The sequence below is a fragment of the Hemicordylus capensis genome, chromosome 9 (assembly GCF_027244095.1).
Source record: "Hemicordylus capensis ecotype Gifberg chromosome 9, rHemCap1.1.pri, whole genome shotgun sequence".
NCBI classification, from domain to species: Eukaryota; Metazoa; Chordata; class Lepidosauria; order Squamata; family Cordylidae; genus Hemicordylus; species Hemicordylus capensis.
In genome coordinates this window covers 18,202,072-18,227,716 of record NC_069665.1, presented here as the reverse complement: position 1 = coordinate 18,227,716, position 25,645 = coordinate 18,202,072, and the positions used below count along the sequence as shown (strand labels likewise).

Below are 25,645 nucleotides of genomic sequence, written 5' to 3'. Positions count from 1 at the left end.
GGGGGGACCCTGCTTAGCTAAGGGGCCAAGTCATGCTTGCAACCAAACGACCAGCTCTCCTTGTATTCTGTGGGGCCGGGCTCCCAGAATCTGGCAACTTCCTCTTGCCCTATTGCCTTTCACTCGAGAAACTCTCTGGATCCCAGCCACTTTCTTTTAGTTGCCACCTTTTCTTCCGTAGCTATGATTCAATGTACTCTCTGCTGTCAGAGAAGAGGAAACTAGCTATGAAGCCAGAGGCCCCTGCATTGTATTCCGAAGATGACAACTGGATTCTTCTCTCTTTAACACTTAACATTAAAAAAAAGGTCAGGGATAAGGGCTGCATTCCTAGCATGAGGCTTGACACTCCACAGGGATTGGTTTTTTTAATTGGATCACAATTGGAGGCTACGGGAGTCAGCATTCAGTCAAAGTGTGGAAAAAGCAGCCGTTTCTGCTCTCAGCAAAAAGCCAGGAGGTTCTGCACCCACTTGCATCAGATAGAAAGCTGCTTCAGTGTTCTGTGGGTCTTGTGCAACATCCCTCATGAACCCTTTGGTGCTTACGGTAACATTCTGGTAGCCTTTCTGACAAGCCAGGTGAAGTGGCGTTGATCCGTGGTAATCCGTAGCGTTGACAACGGCGCCTTTGGAGACTAACAAGTCAATTAATGAGGCTTGTCCTGTGGAGGGGGAAGCATGCTTGTTAGAATCAAAACGGCAGCGTCTCATGGGGAGAAAAGGGAGTTTTCTTTCTCCAAGTCAAACTGTGCACTTAACAATCCATTCCTCCCGCTCGAGCAAGCGGCTAGGTTTCTTAGCAGTAGTTCCTGGTGATCAAAGTCCCCCCCGATCTATGACAGATTATTCCAGGTCGCAGCTGAGCGAGGGGCCTCCTTGCAACAATAAATTAACGAAGAGACCAATGGGAACGCCAACTGGAGGTACATGCAAGGGCAATCCCATCCCTGGGGCTTGTACAGGGACACTAATTAAGCAACCTCCTGGAATCATGAACTTGCTCGCAATTCTCAGGTCCGTGCTGTGACCTACATAAAGTGGGCAGAAGCCACAGCAGCCCACAACGCCGCAGAAGGGATTAAGGCAGGCTTTCAGAAGAGGCTTTCGGTTCACAAGGGAGAGAATCACAGGGTCACAGAGCCCAAAAGGTCCTCAAGTCCATCCCTCTACCAAGCCAAAAGGCAACATAGGAAGCTGACCTATACGGAGTCAGGCCCTTGGTCCATCTAGTTCAGTGTTGTCTACACTGACTGGCAGCGACTCTCTACGATTTCAGACAGGGGTCTTTCCCAGTCCTAGCTGGGGGTGCCAGGGAGTGAAGCTGGGACCTCTGCATGTAAGCAGATGCACGACCACTGAGTTAGGACCCCATCCTATAAGGGGAGTATCTTATAGCAGACAGCGATCACATGGAATCACCCATCCAAATGGGATGGACCCTGCTTAGCAAGGAGGACAATACATGGTTGCTACCACAAGACCATACCACCTAATAGCACAGCGGGGAAATGACTTGACTAGCAAGCCAGAGGTTGCCGGTTCGAATCCCCACTGGTATGTTTCCCAGACTATGGGGAACTATATTGGGCAGCAGCGATATAGGAAGATGCTGAAAGGCATCATCTCATACTGCACAGGAGATAGCAATGGTAAACCCTCTTGGATTCTACCAAAGACAACCACGGGACTTTGTGGGCGCCAGGAGTCGACACCGACTCGATGGCACAACTTTACCTTTACCACAAGACCAGCTCTCCTCCACCTAAACAAATTGGGAAGAGATTGTTCTCTCTATCAGAGGCACAGCAAGGTTGAAGTGGGCCCTAGGACAAGAAGTTAAGATGGGCCCCTGGGCAAGATCAGCTAGCCACTAGCTTCCTCACAGCTCCAGATCATATTGTCAAAATTTAATGCTTAGGGATTCCCTCAGCAGACAAGCGGTGATCCCTCTAACAGAGGTTCCCAGGTGTTGTTGACTACAACTCCCAGAATCCACAAGCAAAGGCTACTGAAGCTAGGGATGCTGGGAGTTGTAGTCAACAATATCTGGGAATCTCTGTTAGAGGGTACACTGTAGATGAGTGTCCTCCAGGGATAGAAAATGTGAAAAACAGTGGAATATTCTAGGAGGAAAGAACTGTAGTGCTTACCGTATATAGCAGCTATATGAAGTGGTGTGAATCCCCGGTCATCTCTAGAAAATGGCGTGACAATGGAAGGATCATTCAGCTTCCTTAAAATAAAGAAATCACTATCAGCTCATGGGATGCAAGTAAAGAGAGGGGTGTGTGGGTGTGTGTGTGTGTGTGTGTGTGTGTGTGTGTGTGTGTGTGTGTATGTGTATTTGCGCGCGCATGCGCACACTATCAACAAAAGGCCATGAGGTTGTCTTCACAGACTGGCAGCAGTTTCTCCAGGAATCTTTCTCAGCCCTATCTTGGAGAAGCCAGGGAAGGAACTTGGAACCTTTTGCTCTTTCCAGAGCACGGCTCGATCCCCTGAGGAGAATCTCTTCCAGTGCTCACACTCCTAGTCTCCCATTCAGATGCAACCAGGGCAGACCCTGCTTAGCTTAAGGGGACAAGTCAGGCTTGCGACCACATCCAAATGGGATGGACCCTGCTTAGCAAAGGGGATAATTCATGCTTTCTATTGCAAGACCAGCTCTCCTCCTCCTAAAAAATGGGAAGAGACCATTCTCTCTCTCAGGGGTGTAGCAAGGCTGAAGAGGCCTTGCAGCATTATGGGTCTCAGCGGGTGTTCAGCCATTCCAGTCCTTGCTGCTGGCTCTGGCGGCACTTCTAAACAAACTTACTAGTGCCGGGGTGCTCCATCAACCTGAGGCTCTCCACCTCTTGCTGGACTCCAACTCCCATCAATAAACTGTGGCAGGGGGCAATGGGCACTGTAGTCCAACAACAGCTGGAGAGCCTCAGGATGGCCACCCCTGCCTGCTCCAGTGAGGAAGCCCCATCATCACACAGTGAGGCTTATTTCCAAATAAAAGACGCACAGAACTAGAACGCCAGCTAGTCCTTTCCCCACACTCTACCCCACAAGGACTTCCAGGGAACAGAAGCAACTTCACCCTGGATGTAATGTCTAGTCCTGCTTTGTGGGGAAAAAACACCTTTGGAAATATTCAAAAACTGTGATCCTTACCCAGACACCAGCTTCTCACACTGGTCACAGAAACAGAGCGGATGGCACATTTTTTGCACCGTGTCCTTATCACTGTCCCCTTGGCTTAATAAGCGCTCTACTTCGTCCTGTTCCCCAGAAGCAATATGCTACAAACAAGGGCAAAATGTAAGTCAGACACTGATGCACAACCCAGATCCGACAGACTGTGGTAGAGGAGAAGGGCAGCTGAACGGTAAGAGGAACTAAGGATCGATTCACACATTACAGAAATCACAGATCTGCATTTAGGAAAAGAAGAAGCTGCCTTATACCGAGTCAGACTTTTGGTACACCTAGGCTCAATATTGTCTACACCAGGCCTGCTCAACTTCGGCCCTCCTGCAGATGTTGGCCAACAATTCTTATAATCCCTGGCGACTGGCCGCTGTGGCTGGGGATTGTAGTCCAAAAACAGCTGGAGGGCCAAAATTGAGCAGGCCAGGTCTACACTGACTGTCAGCAGCTCTCCAAGGTTTCAGGCAGGAGTCTTTCCCAGCCCTACTTGGGAGATGCTGCCAGGAATTGAACCTGGGACCTTCTGCACGCAAAGCAGATGCTCTACTACTGAGCTACAGCCCCATTATCTGGGTCACCTTGTGGTTATTCCCCTAATTGCAACCTTTGAAGAGCACTCATTTTGTCTGAAACACGCAGTAAACAAGCTACCGGAAGCTGCAATTGGCTAAGGCTCCAAGGTGGTCATTCACTGTGTGTGCAGGCCTAATACGAGCCACTTAAATGCAAACAATGAAGCAGCAGATGTGGAAGAGAACTAATGTGCTAAATAAAGCTAAATTGTGCGCTTAAAACGGGGTGAGGGGGATGGTGAGGCACACATCTCTTTCACATACATATCACATGCACAAGAATTATGCTTCATGCCAACTCTGGTCACGCTCTAAAATGTTATTTACAAGTGAGTAGTTGTGCCAGAGTGAGAATGTGTATTTGAATCTGCTGGATCAAGAAGGTGTGGATAGATACCGCCCATGATGGTTCATTTCAAAGGGCATGTAATTTGTCCCCACCACCCCCACCGCCCATTTCTGATCGAGCCTGTGATATATACCTTATTTACCCAAATAGAAGATGACAGTAAATTTAAGAAAACTCCCTTAGAAAATAGAGGTTAGATACAGGTTATACCTGTATTGAGCCCAAAGAAAGAGGACTCTGAATTTAAGATGACCCCCAACTTCGTTTACAGGAAAGAACTTGGGTGGGGAGGGGGACTAGACTTCTATTCGGGTAAATACGGTATGCAAAGCTTCTTAGCTAGATCAAGGCACTAAAGTATGAAACTTTACAAAGACTGAGACATACTACAGAACTAAAGAGAACCCCATTCAGTGCTAACACTGGTAAAGAAATTCCATAGTGATGATCTCTTCTGAACATGTTTTCCACATAATGCCTTGTTTTTACTCATTATTGCTCTTAATGCTTTTTGAAAGCATCATCGCTATTTGATTCAGATACCTGATCTGTGTGTGAGTTAAAAATACAACATTAAGCTGCCTCCTGCACAAGATGCATTACATCCCCAAAAAGACTCTTAAGAACAAGCTGGATCAGCAACTTTTCCTCCCCAACAGAGAAAAATAAAACGCCATCCATTCCAACAAACTCCCATCACATGAAATATTAAACACGCGCCTAAACAAAAGCATTTTAACAGCCTAAGTGAGCCAAGTCCTCCAACTGGGCAGATCTTAGATCCCAGAGATGCTGGGCCCCAGCTGAAAATCCTCTATTAGCAGGCAGTTTGACCACTAAGAGCTGGCATCGGCAACACAGACTCTTAACTGTTCATCTATTCCCAGGGAGGTTCAGAGGACGAGGCACTTCCTCGGGCGTGCCAAAGCCAGGCTCTACAAGGCTTTAAAAGGTAAGAACCATCCTTGTCATTTTAGCCTGAGAACAAACAGGAATCTCGTGGGACTCTTGTGATATTAGAATAATGTGCCTCTGATAGCTAATAGTGGTCACCAATCCGACTGCCGGATTCCAAAGCAGCCAAGCTGCATTGAAGGGCAGCCCCATGTGCAACGTATTACAAAGCCTCTTTTCACAACCGATGGCTGGGTTGGAGGAGCGTCCAGTCAGGCTCCAAGCCCTGTGCACACTCCCCAAAACCAGTCAAGTGTCAGCAAACACCCAAGTAGGATGACGGGAAGGTGATTGTGTGCTCGCTGGAATCTGGGTAGGACATTGTGGGATGCGCCTTTCCTCCACCCTCGATACAATGTTGGGTCAACGAAGCTGGTTGGCTGCCGCCATCCTACCGGGCTAGCACACGATCACTTCCCCTTCCTCCTATCTCGATTTTTGCCAACACATGAATGTTTCTCAGGAGTGAGCACGGTGCTTGGAGCCTGGCTGGGCATTCCTCCCACCCAGATTCTGGTAGGGAGACCAAGTCTACTGTCTAGTCAAGAGGTTGCCAAGGCAAAGCCAACAGTGGCAAGGTCTTCTTCTTCTTCTCCTTCTCGCCCCCAGGAAGGGGTGCAGCTGGCATATCAACTGAAGCCAGCAGAAGCTGTGTTCTGTATGATAATTCAGGAGCAGACTGGGATAATGAATAAGGCCAAGTTGCAAAGTGTTCCTCCAGTATGTCGAGTTCGCATCTGGCTCACAGCTCACCCAGCAATATTCAGGCTCACTTTACTTGTAAAGAGATACGGGAAATTCCAACAGTAACGGAATCAGGCATGTTACCACTTTTTCAATGATTGTAACCATAAGCAAATTTTCAAGTTGGTATTTTATATACCCACTGGCAAGAGAACATCTCCTAGAAGACCAATTTTTTTTAAGCCCTTAAATATTAACAATTGTGTCTGAAATGTGCAAAATACATCGGGAACAGGTGTCCAAAAATTCTGATTCCATTACCAACATATTTTGAACGTTTCGGATACTATTTATAATATTTAGAGGTTTTGTAAAAAATATGGTTTATAGTAGGAGATTATCTCTTGCCACTGGGTATATATATCTATATCTATATAATATCACCTTGAAAAGTTGTTTATGGCTACCATAATTGAAGAAGTGATAACATACCGATTCCGTTACCTCTGGATTGACCCATAAGGAAATGCATGCAGGCAGGATTCTACTAGAATGCTCATTAAGAAGTAGAAACTTGATGCCACCTTCCAAAGTTCTGGAAAAATGAATGCAAAGGCAATAGGATAATCAATAAGCTCCAAATCCTTATTTTTCCGACTGAATGAAATTAGATTTTATTTTGTTAATATTTAATAGTTATATCACTTTAAGTATCCCAAGTTCTTGTATGTATGACCTAGATATTTAGCAATAATCCCCCCTTAGGCCTCCAACACATCAACATCTCTAGCTACAGACCTGAACTGCTGCCAAATTTCTCAGCAAAAAAGTTTGCAAAATTGTTCCACCAAAGAATGTAAGCCTTCTAAGGCAGGAAAGCTTTGGCAAATTTACAGGGCTAACAAAATATTTGTGCAATTCAAACCTGAAAGAAGCAGTCTATTGGCGTGGTTGACATCTGAGAGAGTAAATTCATTCTTTGTCTCAAAAAGAGCTTCTCACTAACTCTTCCCGATTCCTAGAAGGGAGAGAAAGAACTTGCTCTCAGTCAAAAATATTCCTATACAGATAGTTCTAAAACTTCCGTTCTCCTCTTGCAGAACACTCCTAAACTTGTTTACACATAAGTAAATCTCATTGTATTCAGTGAGGTCTATTCCCTAACGTAGTGTTTTTAGGATCACAGCTTTAATGTGCAACAATGGGTTGAGCAATGAATCCTGCCTTGGATTAGAAGTGCAATTCTGTGCATGTTTAGTCAGAAATACAGACTGATGGTTTTTAAATTTTTCAATGGATCTGTTTTCAATAAATTGATTTTATACTGTGTTTTATTCATTTTACTGTTTAAATTTCATTTTAAACTGTTTAATTGTTGTGAGTGGCCCTGAGCAGTGCAGGTGGTCCTCTTTATCCGTGGACTTCATATCCATGGTTTCATGTATCTGCGACTGCATTTCAGAGACCCAGTTTCCTTATCCATACATAGAAAAACAGGCAAAATTCGCCTATCCATGGTTTTGAGTGGCCAGAAACGACTTTGGATGTTATTTCCGGCCATCATTTTCCAGCAGAGAGCCATTCTGTGGCTTTATTAAAAATAAATAAATTGGGGGGGGGGTGTTGAGGGCTTGGGAGGGCATTGCTGGAGAATGCAGTCCTTTTCTTCTCTTATTTCTGCCTCCTCCCAGCTTTTTAAGCTCTTTTTTATGTTTGTGTAGAAACCTAATGCCTGGATTCCCACTGATTCAATGTTTCGTTATTCACAGTTTTCGTATTCGTGCTTATAGGTGAGACCGGAACCCCAGAAAATAATGAGGTCCACCTGTATCGCAGTGTAAAGATAAAGTGTGCCATCAAGTCAATTTCGACTCCTGGTGCCCACAGAGCCCTGTGGTTGCCTTTGGTAGAATACAGGAGGGGTTTACCATTGCCATCTCCCACGCAGGTTGAGATGATGCCTTTCAGTATCTTCCTATACCACTGCTGCCCAATATAGTAGCAATGGGGAATCAAACCGGCAACCTGCTGCTTGTTAGTCAGGCATTTCCCCGCTGTGCCACTTAAGGTGGCATATTGCAATGTAGGGGCAAGTTATTAATATTTTAAATACAATTAAATTAAAATAAAGAAGCCCTACTGTATTCAATGGGGCTTACTCCCAAGTAAGAATCCTTACAGATTCAATACATGGATTTGATGATACCAAAACATATTAGTTATACATTTATAATACATATTTTATACAATGCTGAAGTCAGTCATTACTTATATATAAACCAAGGGGCAATTCCAAAGATAATAGAATCAGGCACATTACCACTTTTTAAATGACAATAGCCATAAGCAAATCTTCAAGCTGATATTATGTATACCTACTGGCAAAATACCATCTACTATAAGGCCATTTTTACAAAACCCTTAAATAATATAGGGTTTGAAACACTCAAAATGCATCAGTAATGGAATCAAAAATTTTGGACACAATTTCCATTTCTGTTACTAACATGTTTTGCACATTATATCTATAATATTTGAAGGTTTTATTAAAAACATGGCATTGTATTAGGAGATGTTCTCTTGTCAGTGGGTATATACTGTATAATATCGGCTTGAAAGTTTGCTTATGGCTACAATCACTGAAAAAGTAGTAATGTGCCTGATTCCATTATCTTTAGAATTGCCTCCAGAGGGGCTGACAGCTCCCCACCAGATAGTCATACTGCAGAAAAGAGAATATCAATACATTAAAATGAAATACACCAACGCCCATTGGGGGTCAACAATCGGAGACTTCTAGGCCAATTTAGCCTCTTAATGATGTATGTGCATGTACACCCGCCCGTGGGGTCTGAAACGGTTTGAGTGCATATCATGTACTTCACACAGATTCACCAGGTGCTGCCCTATAGGTGCATCTCAAGTTGCCAGATATGCTGGAACTCATCTGTATTGGCTCTATAGTTCTTAATCTCCAAATATTTGACAGTTAAGGACGCCATACTACCACAATGGTGTTGGGTCAGCATTTGCATAGCGCTGTGCCATGCAATCACAACAGCATTTGAAAGCTGGAACCGGGTGGGAAGGGTTAGTTAGATCCTTTGTGTCTGATTGGATATCAGAACCAGTGTGGGTGGGGCCAGATGTAACCATGGCAGCATAGGATGCAGTCCCAGAAAAGCAACTCTGTGCTGATGGGGTATGACTGATGTATACAAAGTCATGATGCTTAGAAAATGACACAGACAGACACACACACACTGGATGACCCATCTGCAGCTTGAGTATAGACACAAAAAATAGAGAGTCACTGTCCAGAATTAATCAGATTACCACTCCCTGGTTTTTGTTACAACAGAACATTCAGTTATGTGTTGATGGCTACAGCCTACCTCCAGTTTCAACGGTAGGACGCCTCTGAATACCAGTTGCAAGGGAAAAACAGCAGGGCATACCTTCATCTCCTGCTTGGGGGCTAGGGATGATTATGGAACCGATTTGGTGGTCCTTCAGGGGCCTCCAAACCGGTTTGAAAGACCAGCGGTTCAGCCGGTTGGAAGGGGGGGGATCTCTTTAAGGAGTAAAGAGGGTGCCCTTAACCTCCCACCAGCACTGTCTTTTAAAATGGTCTGGTGGGGTGGCAGTATACCTCCTTGCCACCCCAGTGCTTCCTCGGACCAGAACTGACTAGATGTTTCTCCTAGGCATGTGCATGCATAGCAGCAACTTCCGGTCACTTCTGGTCCAAGGAGGTACCGGGGTGGCAAGGAGGTACTGGGGTGGCACTGCCACATTGCCAGACCAATTTAAAAGGCAGTGCCAGTGGGGGAAATGCAGCGGGAGGGGTAAGAGCATCCTCCCCAAATTTTTAAAGAGATCCCCCCCCCCCGCTTCTAACCAGCAGGTGCCAATTCCGTGCACACCACTGTTGAGGGCTTCCCAGAAGCATCTGGCGGGCCACTGTGGGAAACAAGATGCTGGACTAGATGGGTCATTGGTCTGTTCTTACATTAAAATAACTTTCAGATGCTTCATGAAGCAATATCAGAAGGATGCCTGAAGCTTTCTCATCTATTCCTTTAAGAAAAAGGAAGCACATGTTCCAAGGTTGATTCTCAAATAACTAAGCAAATGCAAGAGCGTAACTCAGAGGACCTTATTGTCCCTGAATCCTGCCAGTGTGTGTACCATACTGCTTTTTGACTTATGGATTGTAGCATGGAAGTGTGGGTGCCATAGAGCTGCACTGCATTTCTTTCCATGGGACACATCTATATGCATATTAATCATGTCCCTGAAAAATGGGATTACTAGCAGTGGATAGGGGCTGCCCACCTAAGTCTTAGCCCAGGCCTGCTCAACTTTGGCAGGCCTGGGCTCATTCCTACAGATGCTGGCTTACGACCCCCATGATCACTGGCTATTGGCCACTGTGGCTGGGGATTATGGGAGTTGTAATCCACTAACAGCTGGGGGAGCCTAGGTTGAGCAGGCCTGTTTTAGCCAAACCCTCTTTAGAGTAGAGTCGCAGCTCCTAAAACATTTTTGTATGTACGATCCCTATATCAGATACATCACAGATAGACATTCTGTATTCTGGAATGACGTCCTAGGAATCTTGCTGGATCAGGCCCAAGGCCTCTCTAAGCCAACACCTGGTTTCACACAGTTGCCCACTAGATGCTTTGGGAAGCCACATAACCAGGCAATGAAGGCATGCTCCCTCTACTGCTGTTGCTTCCCTGCAACTGCCTCTGAACATGGAGACAGCCTATAGCCTTCAGGACTAGTAGCCACTGATAGACTTGTCCTCCATAAAGGTGTCTAAGCCCTGCTTAGAGCTATCCAAACTGGTGGTCATCACATCCAAGGGTGTTTCATTTTCAGTCCTCTCTGACAACCCTTTACTGCTTTTTGTTTTTATTTTTTGTTCACCTATTATGAAGTGAGCAAGTGTGGTTCCTACCTCATATTTTGATTTGCACCTAAGCTTCATTAGCTGCTCCCTTTTTAAGGAACCCCCCCAAAAATCCAATTTTTGTTTTGAATGTACAGGGGGAAATGTACACAGGATAGACTGTTCTACTAGGAGGCTACATGTACTTTGTACTACTTTAAGTGTGCAGAAGATCTAATATAGTTGACAGATGAGTAAGTTGCTGCAGCAATGGTATTGTTACCTTTGAGCCTTGAAAATGCAACCTATTGCAGCTTATTAGACAATAAGGTGAGATTCAGTCAATTTACCAACTGCTATGTTTTCACTAAGCAGTAGCTTACACCTTTTCTGTAAGATCCAAACGGACAGGCTGGAAGAGACACTCTAGGGCACAGCAACCAAGAGAACTGGTGAAGCACTTTAGTGTTGCAGAACAGAAAAAAAAGAGTTCTCACTACACATGGATGCAGCTGTCATTCACACATTAGACCCTGTCTTTGGGTTAGTGAAGGAGTAAAGAGCACTGCAGCTGTTTGAGACACACACGCATCCATTTCTTATATGCAATTTAGGACAATCTGGGCTTAACAGATGGATCTCAGACTGCTGTGTCCAACTCAGGTCTAAGGAAGTTCATGCTACCGTGAACAGGTGAAAATTATATTTTAAGCATAGGCCCAAGAAGCACCAGTCTTTAGAATTCATGTTCCTTTGGAGCCTTCTAGCAGAAGTAGTCTGTGTGATCTTAAGTTCTTCCTTCAGGCTCAGTGTTATGCCAGGCCTTAGCAAATTGTCTTTGTATCTAGGAACCAGACAATGGACACCCGGCAAAATTACTGGGCTTAATGACAGGCACAGTAGGAGGGTGAATGGGCTTCTCTTTATCCACTTTATAAGTAGCTTAATTTAACATCTCCAGGGCAGCCCTGTTAAGTCTTAACTACCACCAAAAGAAAACCACAGGGCTCTGTAGGCACCAGGAGCCGAAACTGACTTGATGGCACACTTTACCTTTACCTCCAAATATCCTGATCTAGGGCCCATGGTTAGAATTCTAGGTGCCAAGGGTCCCTGGTGGCTGGGATTTATCAGGCCATCTAAAAGCAGCAGCACATATCAAGAGGCTTAGCAACTCAAAGTGCAGTAGGACCCATTTACACACATTCTTGATCTACTGAGCAAGCATACAGTATATCTATTGAGCCAAGAACCTTTTAAAGCAGCTTTTACTCATGGGGAAAAGACTACACACTTCATTATCCAAGTTGCATTTTATTTTATAAGCGTTTATAAGTTACCATCCAAACATTTCCACCCAAAACTTTTCTGACAACAAGTTAGGTAACTGACATGAAAGAGTTCAACTAATCCTTAAACTTCCTGCAAAACGGAAGACTGACATCTTAACTTGGCTTGCATTTCTCCCCAACCCTTTGGACACTTAACATGTTTGATTTTGAAATCTAGCAAGCAACACTTGTGGTTCACATTTGCACACACACAAAATAGCCAAGTGCCACAAGCTTGCTTAAAAAAAATTCACCTCTGGCGAGCAAAGTGAACATGCTGTAAAACCACATTTAAAATGCAACAGGTTTAGTGAGGAGTATTCCATTGAAGAGCAGCCCTTGTGTGTGCACGCACACACACTCCAGATTATGTAATTAAGCATCCAAATTCTATCTCTTTGCAGCATATCAGGTACAGATTTCATTGTAGCACCATGTTCGCATCCTTCAGCCTCCTGGTCAGATCGGGAGCACCTAGTTTTGCAAGGGTAGAAACCAAGTGTTTTCTGCTCAAGTGAAATTTGAGAAAGTATCAACTAAAGGACTTTGGCAGGGTTCCGAGTACTAAAAATAGGGCTATATCACCCTAATGTGCAGGGGCGTAGCAAGGCTGGAGTGGGCCCAGACACAAGATTTTAAAATGTGCACCAATTTTGGAGGATGAATACAACTGAAGGAAGCCCAGGCGGGTGTGTGGCTGGGGGAGTCAATCATGTGACTTGCCTCTGGGGGGGTCCCCAAGGCAGTGGGCCCCCAGACAACTGTCTCCCCTTGCCCTGTTATAGGTACGCCCCTGCTAATGTGGACCTTGGCAAGTATTTTTCAGTCAGTGTTGAGAGCTGGAGTAGTGTAACAGCCAATGGGCCAGAGATGGCAAGTGAGGCTTCCCAGTTTAAGCCCGACATTTGTCGTCAACTGACTTGGTGGCCAAGCTACTTCCTCTCAGCATCAGCTGCAATTTGAGAAGAATGCTTACCTGATAGGGTTGTAAGTATTACAAGAGGATACACAAGACACACTTCGAACACAGAGAAATGCTGACCTTTGCTTATACAAGTCACCATTTCTACAGGCGATCCAGCTAACCCCAGAATTGTCAGGTGTAGGGTAGTGTTCACCCAAAAGCAGTTGGATGCTTGTCTCAGGGCACCATCTAAACAAGTCTTGAATTACTAGTCCATCTAGTAATCAGTCTTGTCTACACAGACTGGCAGCAGCTTCTCCAAGGTTACAGGCAGGAGTGTCTCAGCCATATCTTGGAGATGCCTGGGAGGGAACGGAACCTTCTGCATGCCAGGTGCTCTTCCCAGAGTGGCCTCATCCCCTAAGGGGAATTTCTTTACAGTGCCTATAGGTGGTCTCCCATCCAAATACAGACCAGGTGGGCCCTGCTTAGCCAAGGGAACAATTCATACTTGCTGCAAGATGAGCTCTCCTCCCATCCTCCTTGATCTATCTCATACTCCCTTGAGTAGCAAGCATGCCTGGTCACTGGTGCAGTTACCACATTTCCTAAAAATGCACTATTTAGCCTTTGTTTACAATTCACACTTCAGGTATCACTCCTCCTTTGAAGGGCAAAGGCTGAAGGCCTTGTTCAAACCTCTGAGTGACAGCGTGAAGACTAACCTTTCGTTATGCAAACATTTAAGCCAGGGGTGTCAAATTGCAGCCCTCCTGCAGACCTACAACTTGCATCATCCCTGACTACTGACCGCCACACTGGGAGTTGTAGGCTAATAGCTGCAGGGCTGCTGTTTGACACCCGTTTTAAGGAGTGGAGTACACAAACAGCAAATTGCTGCAGTGAGCTGTACATCTGTGAGCTGAACTAGCCACAAGGTCTCCTATTTAAGACATGTTACATAGGAGGCAGCCATTTGGCCAGACTTCCATACCAGGACTTAAACAGTGCTTCCATTAAAGCAACTCACCATTGGCTTGTCTGAGAGGTTTCCTTGACGGATATATTCTATTGCGGCCTCAACAGAGGTCAGGCAGTAGCCTAGTTCATCCTTTGCCGTGCTACAAAACTTGAAGTTCTTGATGTAACTCAAGTTGGCCATCCTAGAGATAAACAAAAAAAATCATACATCTTCCAGAAGGCCCCTAGTATAGACGCAAAAGAGATACTAATCAGTTTTCACCTCCATTCTTTTTTGCTTCTCCATTTAGTGAGCCCCCCCCCCAAGCCATCTTCTGCAAGCTTGAGTGGTTGGATTATTGGCCTTTGGTTATTAGCTAGCAAGTTCCAATGCAACAAGGTTCAAAGCTTGCTTCCTGCAGGGACGCCACAGCAGAAGAAAGGCAGAGTTGCCACCAGTGTCCCCTGTAACAGCAACTTCCAGATGTTGACCACAACTCCTATCATGCCCAGTAAAATGGCCTTTGGCCAAGGATTATGGGAGTTGTGGCCAAGATCAGGGAATCCCTTTTATAGGGAACACTGGTTGCCCCCAGAGTCTTTGTTACGGTCACTGACCAAAGGTTTAATTATATATGCCACAGATATCAGTTCTAAATATAGGCAGACCTCAATATCCACAGATTCATTATCTGCAGATCCACAGTCAGGTGAAAGACACCCGACCTTGGCGTATGTGGGGAAAAAGAGGGAAAGACGTCAACCTCGCTTATCTGCAGGTCAAGGGTAGCCAGAAATGACTGTGGAGATCATTTTCAGCCACCATTTTGTGTTTTGGAGCCTCAAAATGGCTCAGTTTTTAGAAACACGTGAAAAAACTGGCAATTTTCAGCTTATTTGGAAGCATTTGGGGGCACAGTGCGACTCGGGGAAAGCAGCTAAGATCATAGGCAGCTTCCCCCAGCATCCCTGCCCCCGTAAAGAAAGTTAGACATTTTCTTCAAACCAGAAACCTAACTCCCAATTCCCCATTGACCTAATGCCGCGATATTCACTGTATCTGTGAAACAGAACCCCCATGAATACTGAGGTCCTCCTGTCCAAACAAAACAATTAGAATTGTTACTCCAATTGCTCAAATAAGATCCAAACACCATATTAATCTTTAACTTACCAGTTAGCATTCAAAGACTTTAAAAACAAAATTCAATCTGAATTTTAAATTTATCCCTTCTGTGTCCCAACAGCTGCAGCACAAAACTTTGCAACACTGTTTAACAGCCTGTGTGTGATGGCACAGGATTGTGTCTATCTTGTGTTCCCTATAGTGACCAAACAAGTGCTCACCACACCATTTTCTTCTAGTTGGTGTATCCAAGCGCAGGATGCACTTAAGGTTTTTACATGAAAACCAAAGTAGGCATACAGATACTTGTAGGGACCAAGCCACTGCAGTTCTAATTTGTACTGTCAAAACTATCAACGGAAGGGAGAGGGATGTCATCTTATCGAGTTTAGGCATATGTTGGAAGTAGCTGTAGCTCAGTGCTTCAAGCTTTGCATGTTTAAAAGGTCCCTGATTCACCCTCTGGTGTGGTAAGGAAAGCAGAGTAAGATAGTGCTTGAAACCCAGGAGGGCTGCCGACAGGATAGATGGATCAACAGCCAGACTCCATATGAAGCAGCTTTATATGTAATCTAGGGACATCTCACTATCTGGATCGTAGTATAAAACTAGAGTTTAGACCCTGTAGGAGCAACACACAACACAGCAAAAGCTGTACAGAACTTGGGCCACATACCTACACATTCACAAAAGGCAGCACACGTGCCCAATAAAGACACACACACACGGATTAACAAGTTGTTCTAGTAAAGACTAATCCACCTACTTCCTTTTCACTATCCCTACAAATTGGAGTAAATTTAGTCCAAATCGGTTAGGCAGTTCACAAGTTAGCCCACTTTTTTTGGAGGCACTTGAGCCTCAAATGTTCATGCGTCCACCATCTTGAATCTGGGTGGAAGACATCACTGCAAACTATGCCATTGAGGTGTCCCTACAGCTGTACCCTTTTGGGTTCATATTGGTCCAGGCATATCAGCACTACATTATGACGTCCAAAAACATAAGCACATTCATTAAATGCATGTAATCCCTGGAAATAGCACTTTGCTAATACAACAGTTCTGCTTTGAGCATTTACATTTATGGTTTCAATCTGCATTATACTGAAGGAAGGAACAGCAAAGGTCTGCTCGGCAACAGACGTTACATCGCACACACATTTTTCCAGATTTGCAGGCAAAAGTCTAGCTGTCACCTTGGGCAAGAGCAGTTTCCATGGCCAAAAGAAGCAGAACCATGCGTTATATACTTGAATGACTCAACCAGAGGGCAGCTGAAACATTCCACTTGGACCACCAAGTATCCAAGCTCAAGTAAGGCCCCCAACTGAACATCTCTGGTGACATTTCCTGGCTATTATTTATTTAATTTATTTTACATTTTAGATCCTGCTCTTCCTCCAAGGAGGCCAGAGCAGTGTACTACATACTTAAGTTTCTCCTCTCAACAATTCTGTGAAGTAGGTTAGGCTGAGAGAGAAGGGACTGGCCCAGAGTCACCCAGCAAGTATCATGGCTGAATGGGGATTTGAACTCGGGTCTTCTCGGTCACTCTAACCACTACACCATGCTGGCTCACAATGTTCTACTCTGATCCTCAACTGTGTTGCCCTGGCAGTATGCAACGTCCCTTTTTAGACTTTCAGCCAGTTGGGTCCACTTTTCACCTGTAGCCCTCAAGGTACGTTCCTACAGGTCTCGGTTCTAACACTGAACCACCTCACTGCCCAGATATTATTCTGCTGAAAGATATACCCTGCCACCAGAGCAGTTCTTTGGCAGCCTTCACTGCCCCCTGCACCACTTTCAAAGTATGCAAGGCTTGGTTGTGAAGCAGGGCTGGGGCCAATACAGACGTGGTACAGAATGATGCCTTGCTCCATATCTCAGGCCCTGCAAGAAATTGAATGATGTTGTGATGCCCCAGTTACTTTGCTTACAAACTGACATTTCTTTTAACACATTCACAACTTACCCTTCCACAAGGGACTTGAGATAGTTTACATGGCTCTGCCCTCATTTCATCTTGTCAGGGCCCATGAGGTAGGACCATGATAAGCTTCAGGGCCAAGAGGAATCCTGAGATCAACTATACTATACTAACCTACATTACTTTCTGTATCCACTGATCCAACTCTAAATCCCAGATTGGGTCCTATATACATCTATCTATATAATTCTCTTAGGTGTGCCTTGGAAGGTGCGTCCCAGCACTCAGCTGATTGGCTGGGCAGCAGATGCGCCTGATTGGCTGAGGCACACCCAGGAGGATTGGTTGCCGCGGCAGCGGAGACAAGGCCCAGGAGGGGGGAAAGAAAGTGAGTGGGGAGAAGTGGTGGTGGGGAGGAGAGGCAGCTGGGCCCAGAAGCAGAGACTGGGGCAGAAGGTGGGGGAGGTAACCGCCAGCCCCAAAGAGTGCACAGATGCTCTGTGAGGGGTTGGGTAGCCGATATATAATTCTCTTAGATGTGCCCATCACTCATCCCATACATGGCAGCTCTCGGGAGAGTCTGCGGGCGAGAGGAAGGGGAGAGGAAAGCGACAGCGGAGATAAGGCGAACGGCCAGGCGACCAGGGAGAGAAAGCGGTGGGAGCAGGCGGGAGAGAAAGAGGGAGGGGGGCCAAGAACAAGGGTGAACTAGAGGAGCAGATGCTCTGCGCCCAGGCCAGCTAGTTTATTCTAGAACACAAGAGCCAATCCAGAGTTTTATAAGCATGCACAGTTCAAAAAGTGGAACCAAGTTTCTCAGCCAGACATTTAATTCAGTTATGCAATTGTCTGAATGCAGCAGAGCTGCTTAGAGCCTAGAACTCCTCAAATGCCATTAATTTAAGGGGCCGGCTGTCAGCTGATCTTCCCAATTTAAAGCATCTGGGAGTTGCATGGACTTGTCATAGCTATCAAGGCAGCGTCACTAGTCTGGAGTCGTTCAGGGGTTCCAGGAGAGTTTAAAATGGCTTCTGGCAATAGAGTACTAGAACTGTTGCATCCTTTGAAGCAGAGGGGGGAATGCTACGTACCAGTTTGGAATCTCGGTTCTCACCAGCAGATACAGCAAGACTGAAAGGAGATCATCTGCACACATTGTGTCCATGTTAACTGGAGGTGGGGAAAGTGGAAGGCACAGAAGTTAGAAAGCGATGTTTCCTGCTTTCACAGACAGACATTCAGCTGGTTCTTCTAACGACAGTAAACTAGGTAGGACAATTCAGGAGCTGTGCCCACTCCCAGTTTTTGGTTGTCAGCAAAGCCTTGGTAGGAGGGAGAAATGACCATCTTGGAGATGGGTGCTAGCTCTGCCAGAGTTTACATAAGAACAGTCCTGTTGGATCACACAGTGGCCCAGAAGGCTCTGGAAAGCCCACAGGCAAGAGGTAAGGGCATGCCCTCTCTCCTGCTCTTGCTGCCCTGCAGCTGGTATTCAGAGACATCCTGCCTTTGAGGCTGGAGGTGGCCTATAGTCCTCAGACTAATATTTATTTATTTATTACATTTTATATCCCACCCTCCAAGGAACCCAGAGCGGTGTATTATATCCTTAGGTTTCTCCTCACAACAACCCTGTGAAGTAGGTTAGGCTGAGATGACTAGCAGCCATCGATAAACCTGTCCTCAAATTTGTCTCAGCCCCTCTTAAACGCAACCAGGCTAACGGATGTCACCGCACCTTGTGGCAGAGAATTCCACAGGTTAATCATGCACTGTGTGAAAAAGCACTTCCTTTTGCTGGGTCACAGGCATGTAGCCAGCTGGCGGCATGGTATGTACCTGCCACAACAACAACAAATTCTCTTTCCTCCCCAGCCTCACTGACTGTTTTCACCAAACATTTTATAACCTGCCTCCCCCGACTTCTGCAATCACCCCCCAAAATATTTTGAGGCTGGTTACAGGCCTGCTTGGTCATAGGTTTCCTGGGATGACCCCTGGTTCTAGTGTTATGAGGGGGACAGATTTCCTCCACCCTCAAAAATATGCTGGGCAGGATAGTGCTGGAGCCTGCCTCCCACATGATCACCTCCCCTTCCTACCTAGGTTTTTGCTGACAGATGACCCAAAATCAGGAGCATGCACAGCTCCCGATAGGGGCATGACACTTGTCCGACTTGGTTAACGACCATGAGAACAGGCTCTCAGTCTTGCAAAATGTCACTGAGCCACAGCCCACTGCTGCCAGTAGCAGCTCTCGAGTCATGCCATTTTATCCATCTAAGTGCTCTCAAAATAAATCCTGCATGGTGTGTGTTGGGTTCACCAGAAGGGCAAAGGCTGAAGCAGGACTCTACGGGGCTGGCTGGCAACCGAAGACTCTCCTAGCGGCATTTCACCTGTGCTGAACTGCACTCTAGCAGCCTGCCCCCGCCTGCCACTTCATCATTTGGGATGCCATCCCTTCTATAAGCCCCCTGAAAGAGGTACAAGGTTTGCTGTACAAGTCCTTGTGCTTTTCACATTGATATACTCAAGCATGTCTGTATTATAAGAGGGTGGGGCTGGAGCCCAGTGGAAGAGTATCTGTTTTGCATGCAGGAGGTCCCAGGTTCAACTGAGTTAGATGGACCAATAGTCTGACTCCATATAAGGCAGCTCCTTAGGTTCCTATACATCAGAGGTGGGCAAACCTGGCCCTCCAGGTGTCGACCTAGAATTCCCATCTTCCCCAGACACTATACTGTAGCTGGGGATGCTGGGAATTGTAGTCTAGGAACAGCTGGAGGATGTTTGCCCACCCCTGGTATATATCCTTCTAGTGAAAACTCAGCCATTAGCACAGACTCTTCTATACCCCACAGCTATCCTGAAATACATGTCATTGAATACCTAGCCATATGGACTACAAGCCCCACTAGGGATCTCAATACAGGATCTGCACTTGTCCTAGTCAAATATTTAAATCCCTCAGGCCACTGTAAGCTTTTCATTTTCATTTTGCAAGCAGGGAGAGGAGAGCTGGTCTTGTGGTAGCAAGCATGACTTGTCCCCTTAGCTAAGCAGGGTCTGCCCTGGTTGCATATGAATGGGAGACTAGAAGTGCGGGCACTGTAAGATATTCCCCTCAGGGGATGGAGCCGCCATGCTGGGAAGAGCAGAAGGTTCCAGGTTTCTTCCTTGGCTTCTCCAAGATAGGACTGAGAGAGATTCCTGCCTGCAACCTTGGAGAAGCTGCTAACCGTCTGTGTAGAGAATACTGAGCTAGATGGACCTATGGTCTGACTCAGTATATGGCAGCTTCCTATGTTTCTAAGCGACAGAACACAGGCACCTGAATATTCCATTATACGCTTTTGTGACTATACAGATTTCTAATACAAGTGCGTCGAGAGTGCTTTCCTGTATATAGAGAGGTGATCTGATGAAATTCTTTATCCTTCCATTGCCATGGCTACAAACCTCTTTGACTGGGAGACTGCATGATCACCTGCACCACTTTTCGCAGACAGAGGAGCTTCTGTTGTGGGGAGGTGCATTTATTCAGCTGACCCAGTTCTCGTTTCGCACGTGGTATGTTGAAACTAGGAAGCATTTCGACCAAGAGAGGAGAGGGGAGAAAACCTTTAACTTACAGAGAAAGATGTCACAATTATGCCAGACTATGACAAGCCTGCTCAACTTAGCTGTTTTTTGGACTACAACTCCCATAATCCCCAGCCACAGAGGCCAATAGTCATGGATTATGGGAGTTTTAGGCCAACATCTGCAGGAGGGCCGAAGTTGAGCAGCCCTGTTTAAGATGCACATTTTCTTCTAGCATTTTAGGGCTGCCAGTCTTACCAGAGGTCAAGTGTAGCCTGACCTAACCCTGTTCTGTTAATTGCAGCTTCATCCAAAGGAGTCTATAAGTGAAGCTTATGGCACTGACAAGTACTGTCTACTGGTGTCTGAAGATCAGGCTGCTGTAAGGATTGCTGAACAGACTGTTTCAGAAAAGGCTACATCACTAGTTAGTAGCAGTACAGGCTCTTGCCCATGCGCTACTTCAACCAAAGCATTGCCTCCTGGGATGCATCCCAAGTCTGCACCAGTGGTCCCTGTAAGATTCCCAGATTTAGCTACAACTCCCAGCATCCCCAGTTGCAATGGCCTTTGGCTGGGGATTGTGGGAGTTGTGCTCAACACCTGGGAATCCTTGTTACAGGAAACCGTGGTCTGCCCCACTCCAAGAGGAATGTTGACTAAACACCATTAACACAGGCTACAGTCCAAACTTGCATTTTATGCCCCATTCTCAGATACACTGACTTCATTCAGAAATGATATACCTGCACTCAGAGGTGTGTGTGTGTGTGTGTGTGTGTGTGTGTGTGTGTGTGTGTGTGATTGCACCCACATATGTTTTAAAAGCAAACCCAAGTATGGGCCCCCTGAAATTCAGGACATTGACAGGAAGTATACTGCTGTACCTGCATTCACCTGTGAGTAGTTTTACTTGATACACAGGTGAAGATTTGTACACGTGCACACAGATTGTATGAGTATTGCACATAATGTGTGATTAGGGCAACTGATTAAGAGCAATCCATGCTCTTTAGAAAACACAGGTCTAAAGATTAGCTTCCTTTGCTTAATTCAGGTTCCTTGGGCCCCCCTATTCTCTCCCCCCTCCCCCAGCAACACCCACTGCAAAAAAGCCTTTAAATATTTTGGCATCTCTTAATGTAGCTCACCTGAACTCTGGTTTGATACCCAGGTCTTTCTGCTGCAGGTCCTGCAGACTTCTTGTAATTTTGTTGAAAGCTGCATCCTAGCCAGTTAAGACAAATCAAGTCATTTTAGAGTCCATTATCCAACTACATCTCAAGACAGCTCATTATCCAACTACATCTCAAGACAGCTTATATGCCAGGACCCAAATATTGCATTGGTTGAAGACACCAAGTTATATTTTCCACAATGCATTTGGAGCAGCAATCAGAAATAGCCACATCCATTTTTTGAAAGAAAAATGACCTTTGAAAATGTACCCTTCCTAAATGCCACAATACAGATGCCATCTGTACTACAAGGTAGGAACAGAAGTACAGAGTGTCTCTTAAGGGAATCCACAGGTCCAGTTCAGATTAACAGGAAACCCGAGTCCCATTCAGACATTATGTTGTATGAGTATACAGATGTCTGTGCACTTGAACATGTTTGTGTGTGAATGACTTACCTGTGTTCATGTTAAAAGTGAACCTGGGCAGAAGTCCCTCAAATGCAAGGTACCAACAGGAAGTGTACTTGTACCCAAGTTCAACATGTGTTGAGAACTGTACATTTGTATGAGTTCAACATTCACATGTAACACGTTAATGGGGCTCATATCTTATGTGTTCCCTCTTCTCCCCCTAGTGTGCCAACAAGGAGGAAGCTTTCACTTTGCAGTTCCATGCTAGATATGAACGATGCCACTGATCTGAGGTATGTCAAAGTTTCAAGCTGGTGTGCAATTAGGACCTGTGACTCATTCATCACACACCACCCTTCCTGAAGTGGCTCAGGGCGTTTTGCATTAGAACCATGCACACAACACCACAATCAAAATCAAGAAAACATTTAAACCAGATTAAATCTCATTAAGATTAAGGTTGAAACTAGGTATCACTAAAAGCCAGGCTGAAGAGATGGGTCTTTAGGACTTTCCTGAAAGCCTCCAAGGAAGAAAATCCTCTTATAAATCAAATATATCAAATATATGTATACGACAGGATGAAAAGCATTTATGCACAAAAAGCATCTCATGCACAAAAAGAGGCGGCTGAGGTGGGGGGAGGGGCACATGCAACTATGGCTCATTCACATATTGGGAAACAGTAGCTGCCTACTACATTGGGACTGGACCACAGTTTTCCCATGGCAGAACACACTTACCTCACTTGCCTCAATGGTCCCCACGTATTTAAAGATCAGGTCATAAAGAGCATGGTGGACATACATCTGGAGAAACCAAGAAAGATCGATTAGAAGCACCATGTACATAAGAACATGAGAACAGCCCTGCTGGATCAGGCCCAAGGCCCGCCTAGTCCGGCATCCTGTTTCTCACTGTGGCCCAGCAGATGCCACTGGAAGCCTACAGCAGGAGTTGAGGGCATGCCCTCTCTCCTGCTGTGACTCCCCTGCAACTGGTACTCAGAGGCATCCTGCCTTTGAGGCTCGAGGTGACCTATAGCCCTCTAACTAGTAGCCGATGATAGACCTCTCCGTCATGAAGTTATCCAAACCCCTTAAAAATATCCAGGTTGTTGGCGGTCACCACACTTTGTGGCAGAGAAGTGTACATGCAGCTTTCCATGGACTGTGCTAGAGGAAGAATGTGCACCCCCTTCCCCCCCACACACACACACAGTAAGCTGCTTCTCCAACTGCTGGACCCCTGCAGTAACTTTAAGGTGCTTTTCTCATCAAGGATAGCAGGTCCCCCAAGCTCATTTCCATTTAAAGCAGAAACATTAATGGGGAATGCTCCATTATTTTTATTTCGAATATCTAAGGCACAAAACAAAGTTGACCCCACCCAGAAATGCACTTTGTCCCATCCACCTTGATTTCCCCCCATCCCCAGGTGTCACCACTGAAGTTGCCACAGCATGCCGATACTTACTTCCACAGCTTGTTTCATCAGATTCATCTGGGGTTCCTGCTTTGCAAGCATCCTCTGTTTAAGAAAAAAGGTAGCATTAATACACAAGCCAAGGAGAAGGCAGCAACTCATCAGGAATCGATCAGTGTGGTACTCACAAGGTGGGAGTCTCGCAGTAACTGCTGAATGCATTTGGTGTAGAGTGCATTCACAGAATCCTGAAAGACAAAACACAAGCCTATCCTATTGCAGTTCCACAAGAGGTTGACATGCTTGACAACGTAGTATTTTAGTGAAGCTAGATGCCAGTAAGTGATGGATTAAGAGAGTCTGATTAGCTGGCTGGGGTAGTTTGTATACTTCTGAAGTAATCAAGATCGCAATAATATGTACATCTGTTTTAGGTCACATGGCTGGGTGAATATACATCAGTCAGGGCAGTAACTCTAATAGGGCAAGAGGAGACAGTTGTCTGGGGGCCCCCAGAGGCAAGTCACATGACTGACTCCCCCAGCCACGCACCCGTCTGGGCTTCCTTCAGTTGTATTCATCCTCCAAAGTTGATGTGAGTGTTAAGACCTGGAGCTACCAGAATAGCATGTCTTTCTCTAGTACCATTAAATGACTTGCATTACCCACAATTTACAAAGCCTTTTTAAAAATAAATTTGCTATTTATTTATTTTTACATTTTATATCCCGCTCTTCCTCCAAGGAGCCCAGAGCAGTGTACTACATACTTAGGTTTCTCACAACAACCCTGTGAAGTAGGTTAGGCTGAGAGAGAAGTGACTGTCCCAGAGTCACCCAGCAAGTATCATGGCTGAATGGAGATTTTAACTCGGGTCTCCCTAGTTCTAGTCCAGCACTCTAACCACTACACCATGCTGACATTTAGGATGATGTTCTATTGTGGCACATAGGTGTTTAGATTAGAGAGAGGGAGAGAGAGATACAGATAGAGATAGAGATATGCTTTTTGTTACCACTATTCAGCCTCATTTAAGATTTCTTTACTTCATGAGCCGAGCTTCGGAGGGGGGGGGGGCATTTTAAAATCTCGTCTCTGGGCCCACTACAACCTGGCTACACCCCTGACATCAGTTACTATAATCATTGATGCTAGATCTACAGAAGATCCGTTATCTTATGAAATACTAACAAGGATACAGAACTGGATCAAGTTAGAGATTGAGATACTGACTATGTAGTGTCGCAGACTTTTCCTGTCATGCTCCTTGAAGGTCCTGTGGAATGACGCAATGGCTTTATCAAATTTCTCAGCGTGCCTTCCCAAGAATTCTCTCACCTCCTCAACGCTTTTCAGGGAATAGGAATTTGAAGGAGCTGAGGAGTCTTCTGAAATGGGAAGCAGTAATCAGTGTATAGAAACCAACTTTAGTTACTGTACTATTTATATAATAAATAGGTACAAGAGGTACAAGAGGTTTCAGTTCTTCCAAAACCATGGATCCTCCCAACTCAGCAATTCTGGGAAAGAGGTTTTCTTGGCTTCCAACAGCAAGACACACTAAAATTCTTCCATGCAGACCTGCTACTCACTAGCTCTCTAAATTCTCAATGGTTCACAATTTCTGATACTGCCTTCCAGACTGAAGGTGCCTACTTAAAAGCTGAGAGCAGAGTCGTCCAAAAGTTACTTAGCACAGAGAAAGCCCCACCACTCACCTGTGCTCTCATTTTTTTCCAGAGAATGAGCTATACAAAGGATGCTGAAGCTCTCTTCTTTCTCGTTGTAGAAAGTTTCCTCAAAGAGAACAGGTACTGAGCAATGATGATTAAAGCCGGCCCCAAGTATGATCAAGTTGCCTTGTATGAAAATTTCCTAAGAGAAGAGAGAGAGAGAGAAACATGAAGAGTACAACCATTTAATAAGTGGATATGTAGCTTCACGTAGGTAGAGTGGGTGGCTTCAAGAGCCATGCAAAACCTTTGTTAACACGGAGTTCCACATGACATCCCTCAGCCTCTGAAGCATGTACACACCTACAACCCCATGAGTGTCTATTTCCTTTCTAGGTTAGGAAGAACTGAGAGAAGTCATTCTAAAACCCACCAATCCCAGCTTGTTCCACCCTGCTT

General features: G+C 45.4%; 1 protein-coding gene, 1 long non-coding RNA gene and 1 other non-coding gene across 9 annotated transcripts in view; 1 reads left to right on the top strand and 2 right to left on the bottom strand.

Moving 5' to 3' along the window:
* ANKRD27 (ankyrin repeat domain 27) overlaps positions 1-25,645 on the bottom strand; it is a 72,608-nt gene that overhangs the window by 36,620 nt on the left and 10,343 nt on the right. For all 7 annotated transcript variants that reach the window (XR_008311179.1, XM_053270388.1, XM_053270391.1 and 4 more), the window contains exons 4-16: positions 25,232-25,388; positions 24,747-24,901; positions 23,702-23,761; positions 23,565-23,618; positions 22,832-22,897; positions 21,649-21,725; positions 20,375-20,496; positions 18,004-18,082; positions 13,925-14,057; positions 6,685-6,777; positions 3,165-3,292; positions 2,153-2,235; positions 549-664 (exon numbers count right to left, since the gene is read on the bottom strand). Coding sequence is in view for 6 of the 7 variants with exons in the window: in XM_053270388.1 (XP_053126363.1) it covers positions 549-664; positions 2,153-2,235; positions 3,165-3,292; positions 6,685-6,777; positions 13,925-14,057; positions 18,004-18,082; positions 20,375-20,496; positions 21,649-21,725; positions 22,832-22,897; positions 23,565-23,618; positions 23,702-23,761; positions 24,747-24,901; positions 25,232-25,388 (1,323 nt within the window). In the remaining variant the exon portion in view is untranslated. The remainder of the gene's footprint in view (positions 1-548; positions 665-2,152; positions 2,236-3,164; positions 3,293-6,684; positions 6,778-13,924; positions 14,058-18,003; positions 18,083-20,374; positions 20,497-21,648; positions 21,726-22,831; positions 22,898-23,564; positions 23,619-23,701; positions 23,762-24,746; positions 24,902-25,231; positions 25,389-25,645) is intronic.
* TRNAA-UGC (transfer RNA alanine (anticodon UGC)) lies at positions 3,693-3,764 on the bottom strand. Its single transcript has one exon. It is a non-coding gene; the product is annotated as a tRNA-Ala (tRNA).
* Positions 17,963-25,531, top strand: LOC128334116 (uncharacterized). Its single transcript, XR_008311180.1, has 4 exons — positions 17,963-18,181; positions 22,313-22,381; positions 23,526-23,704; positions 25,254-25,531. It is a non-coding gene; the product is annotated as an uncharacterized LOC128334116 (long non-coding RNA).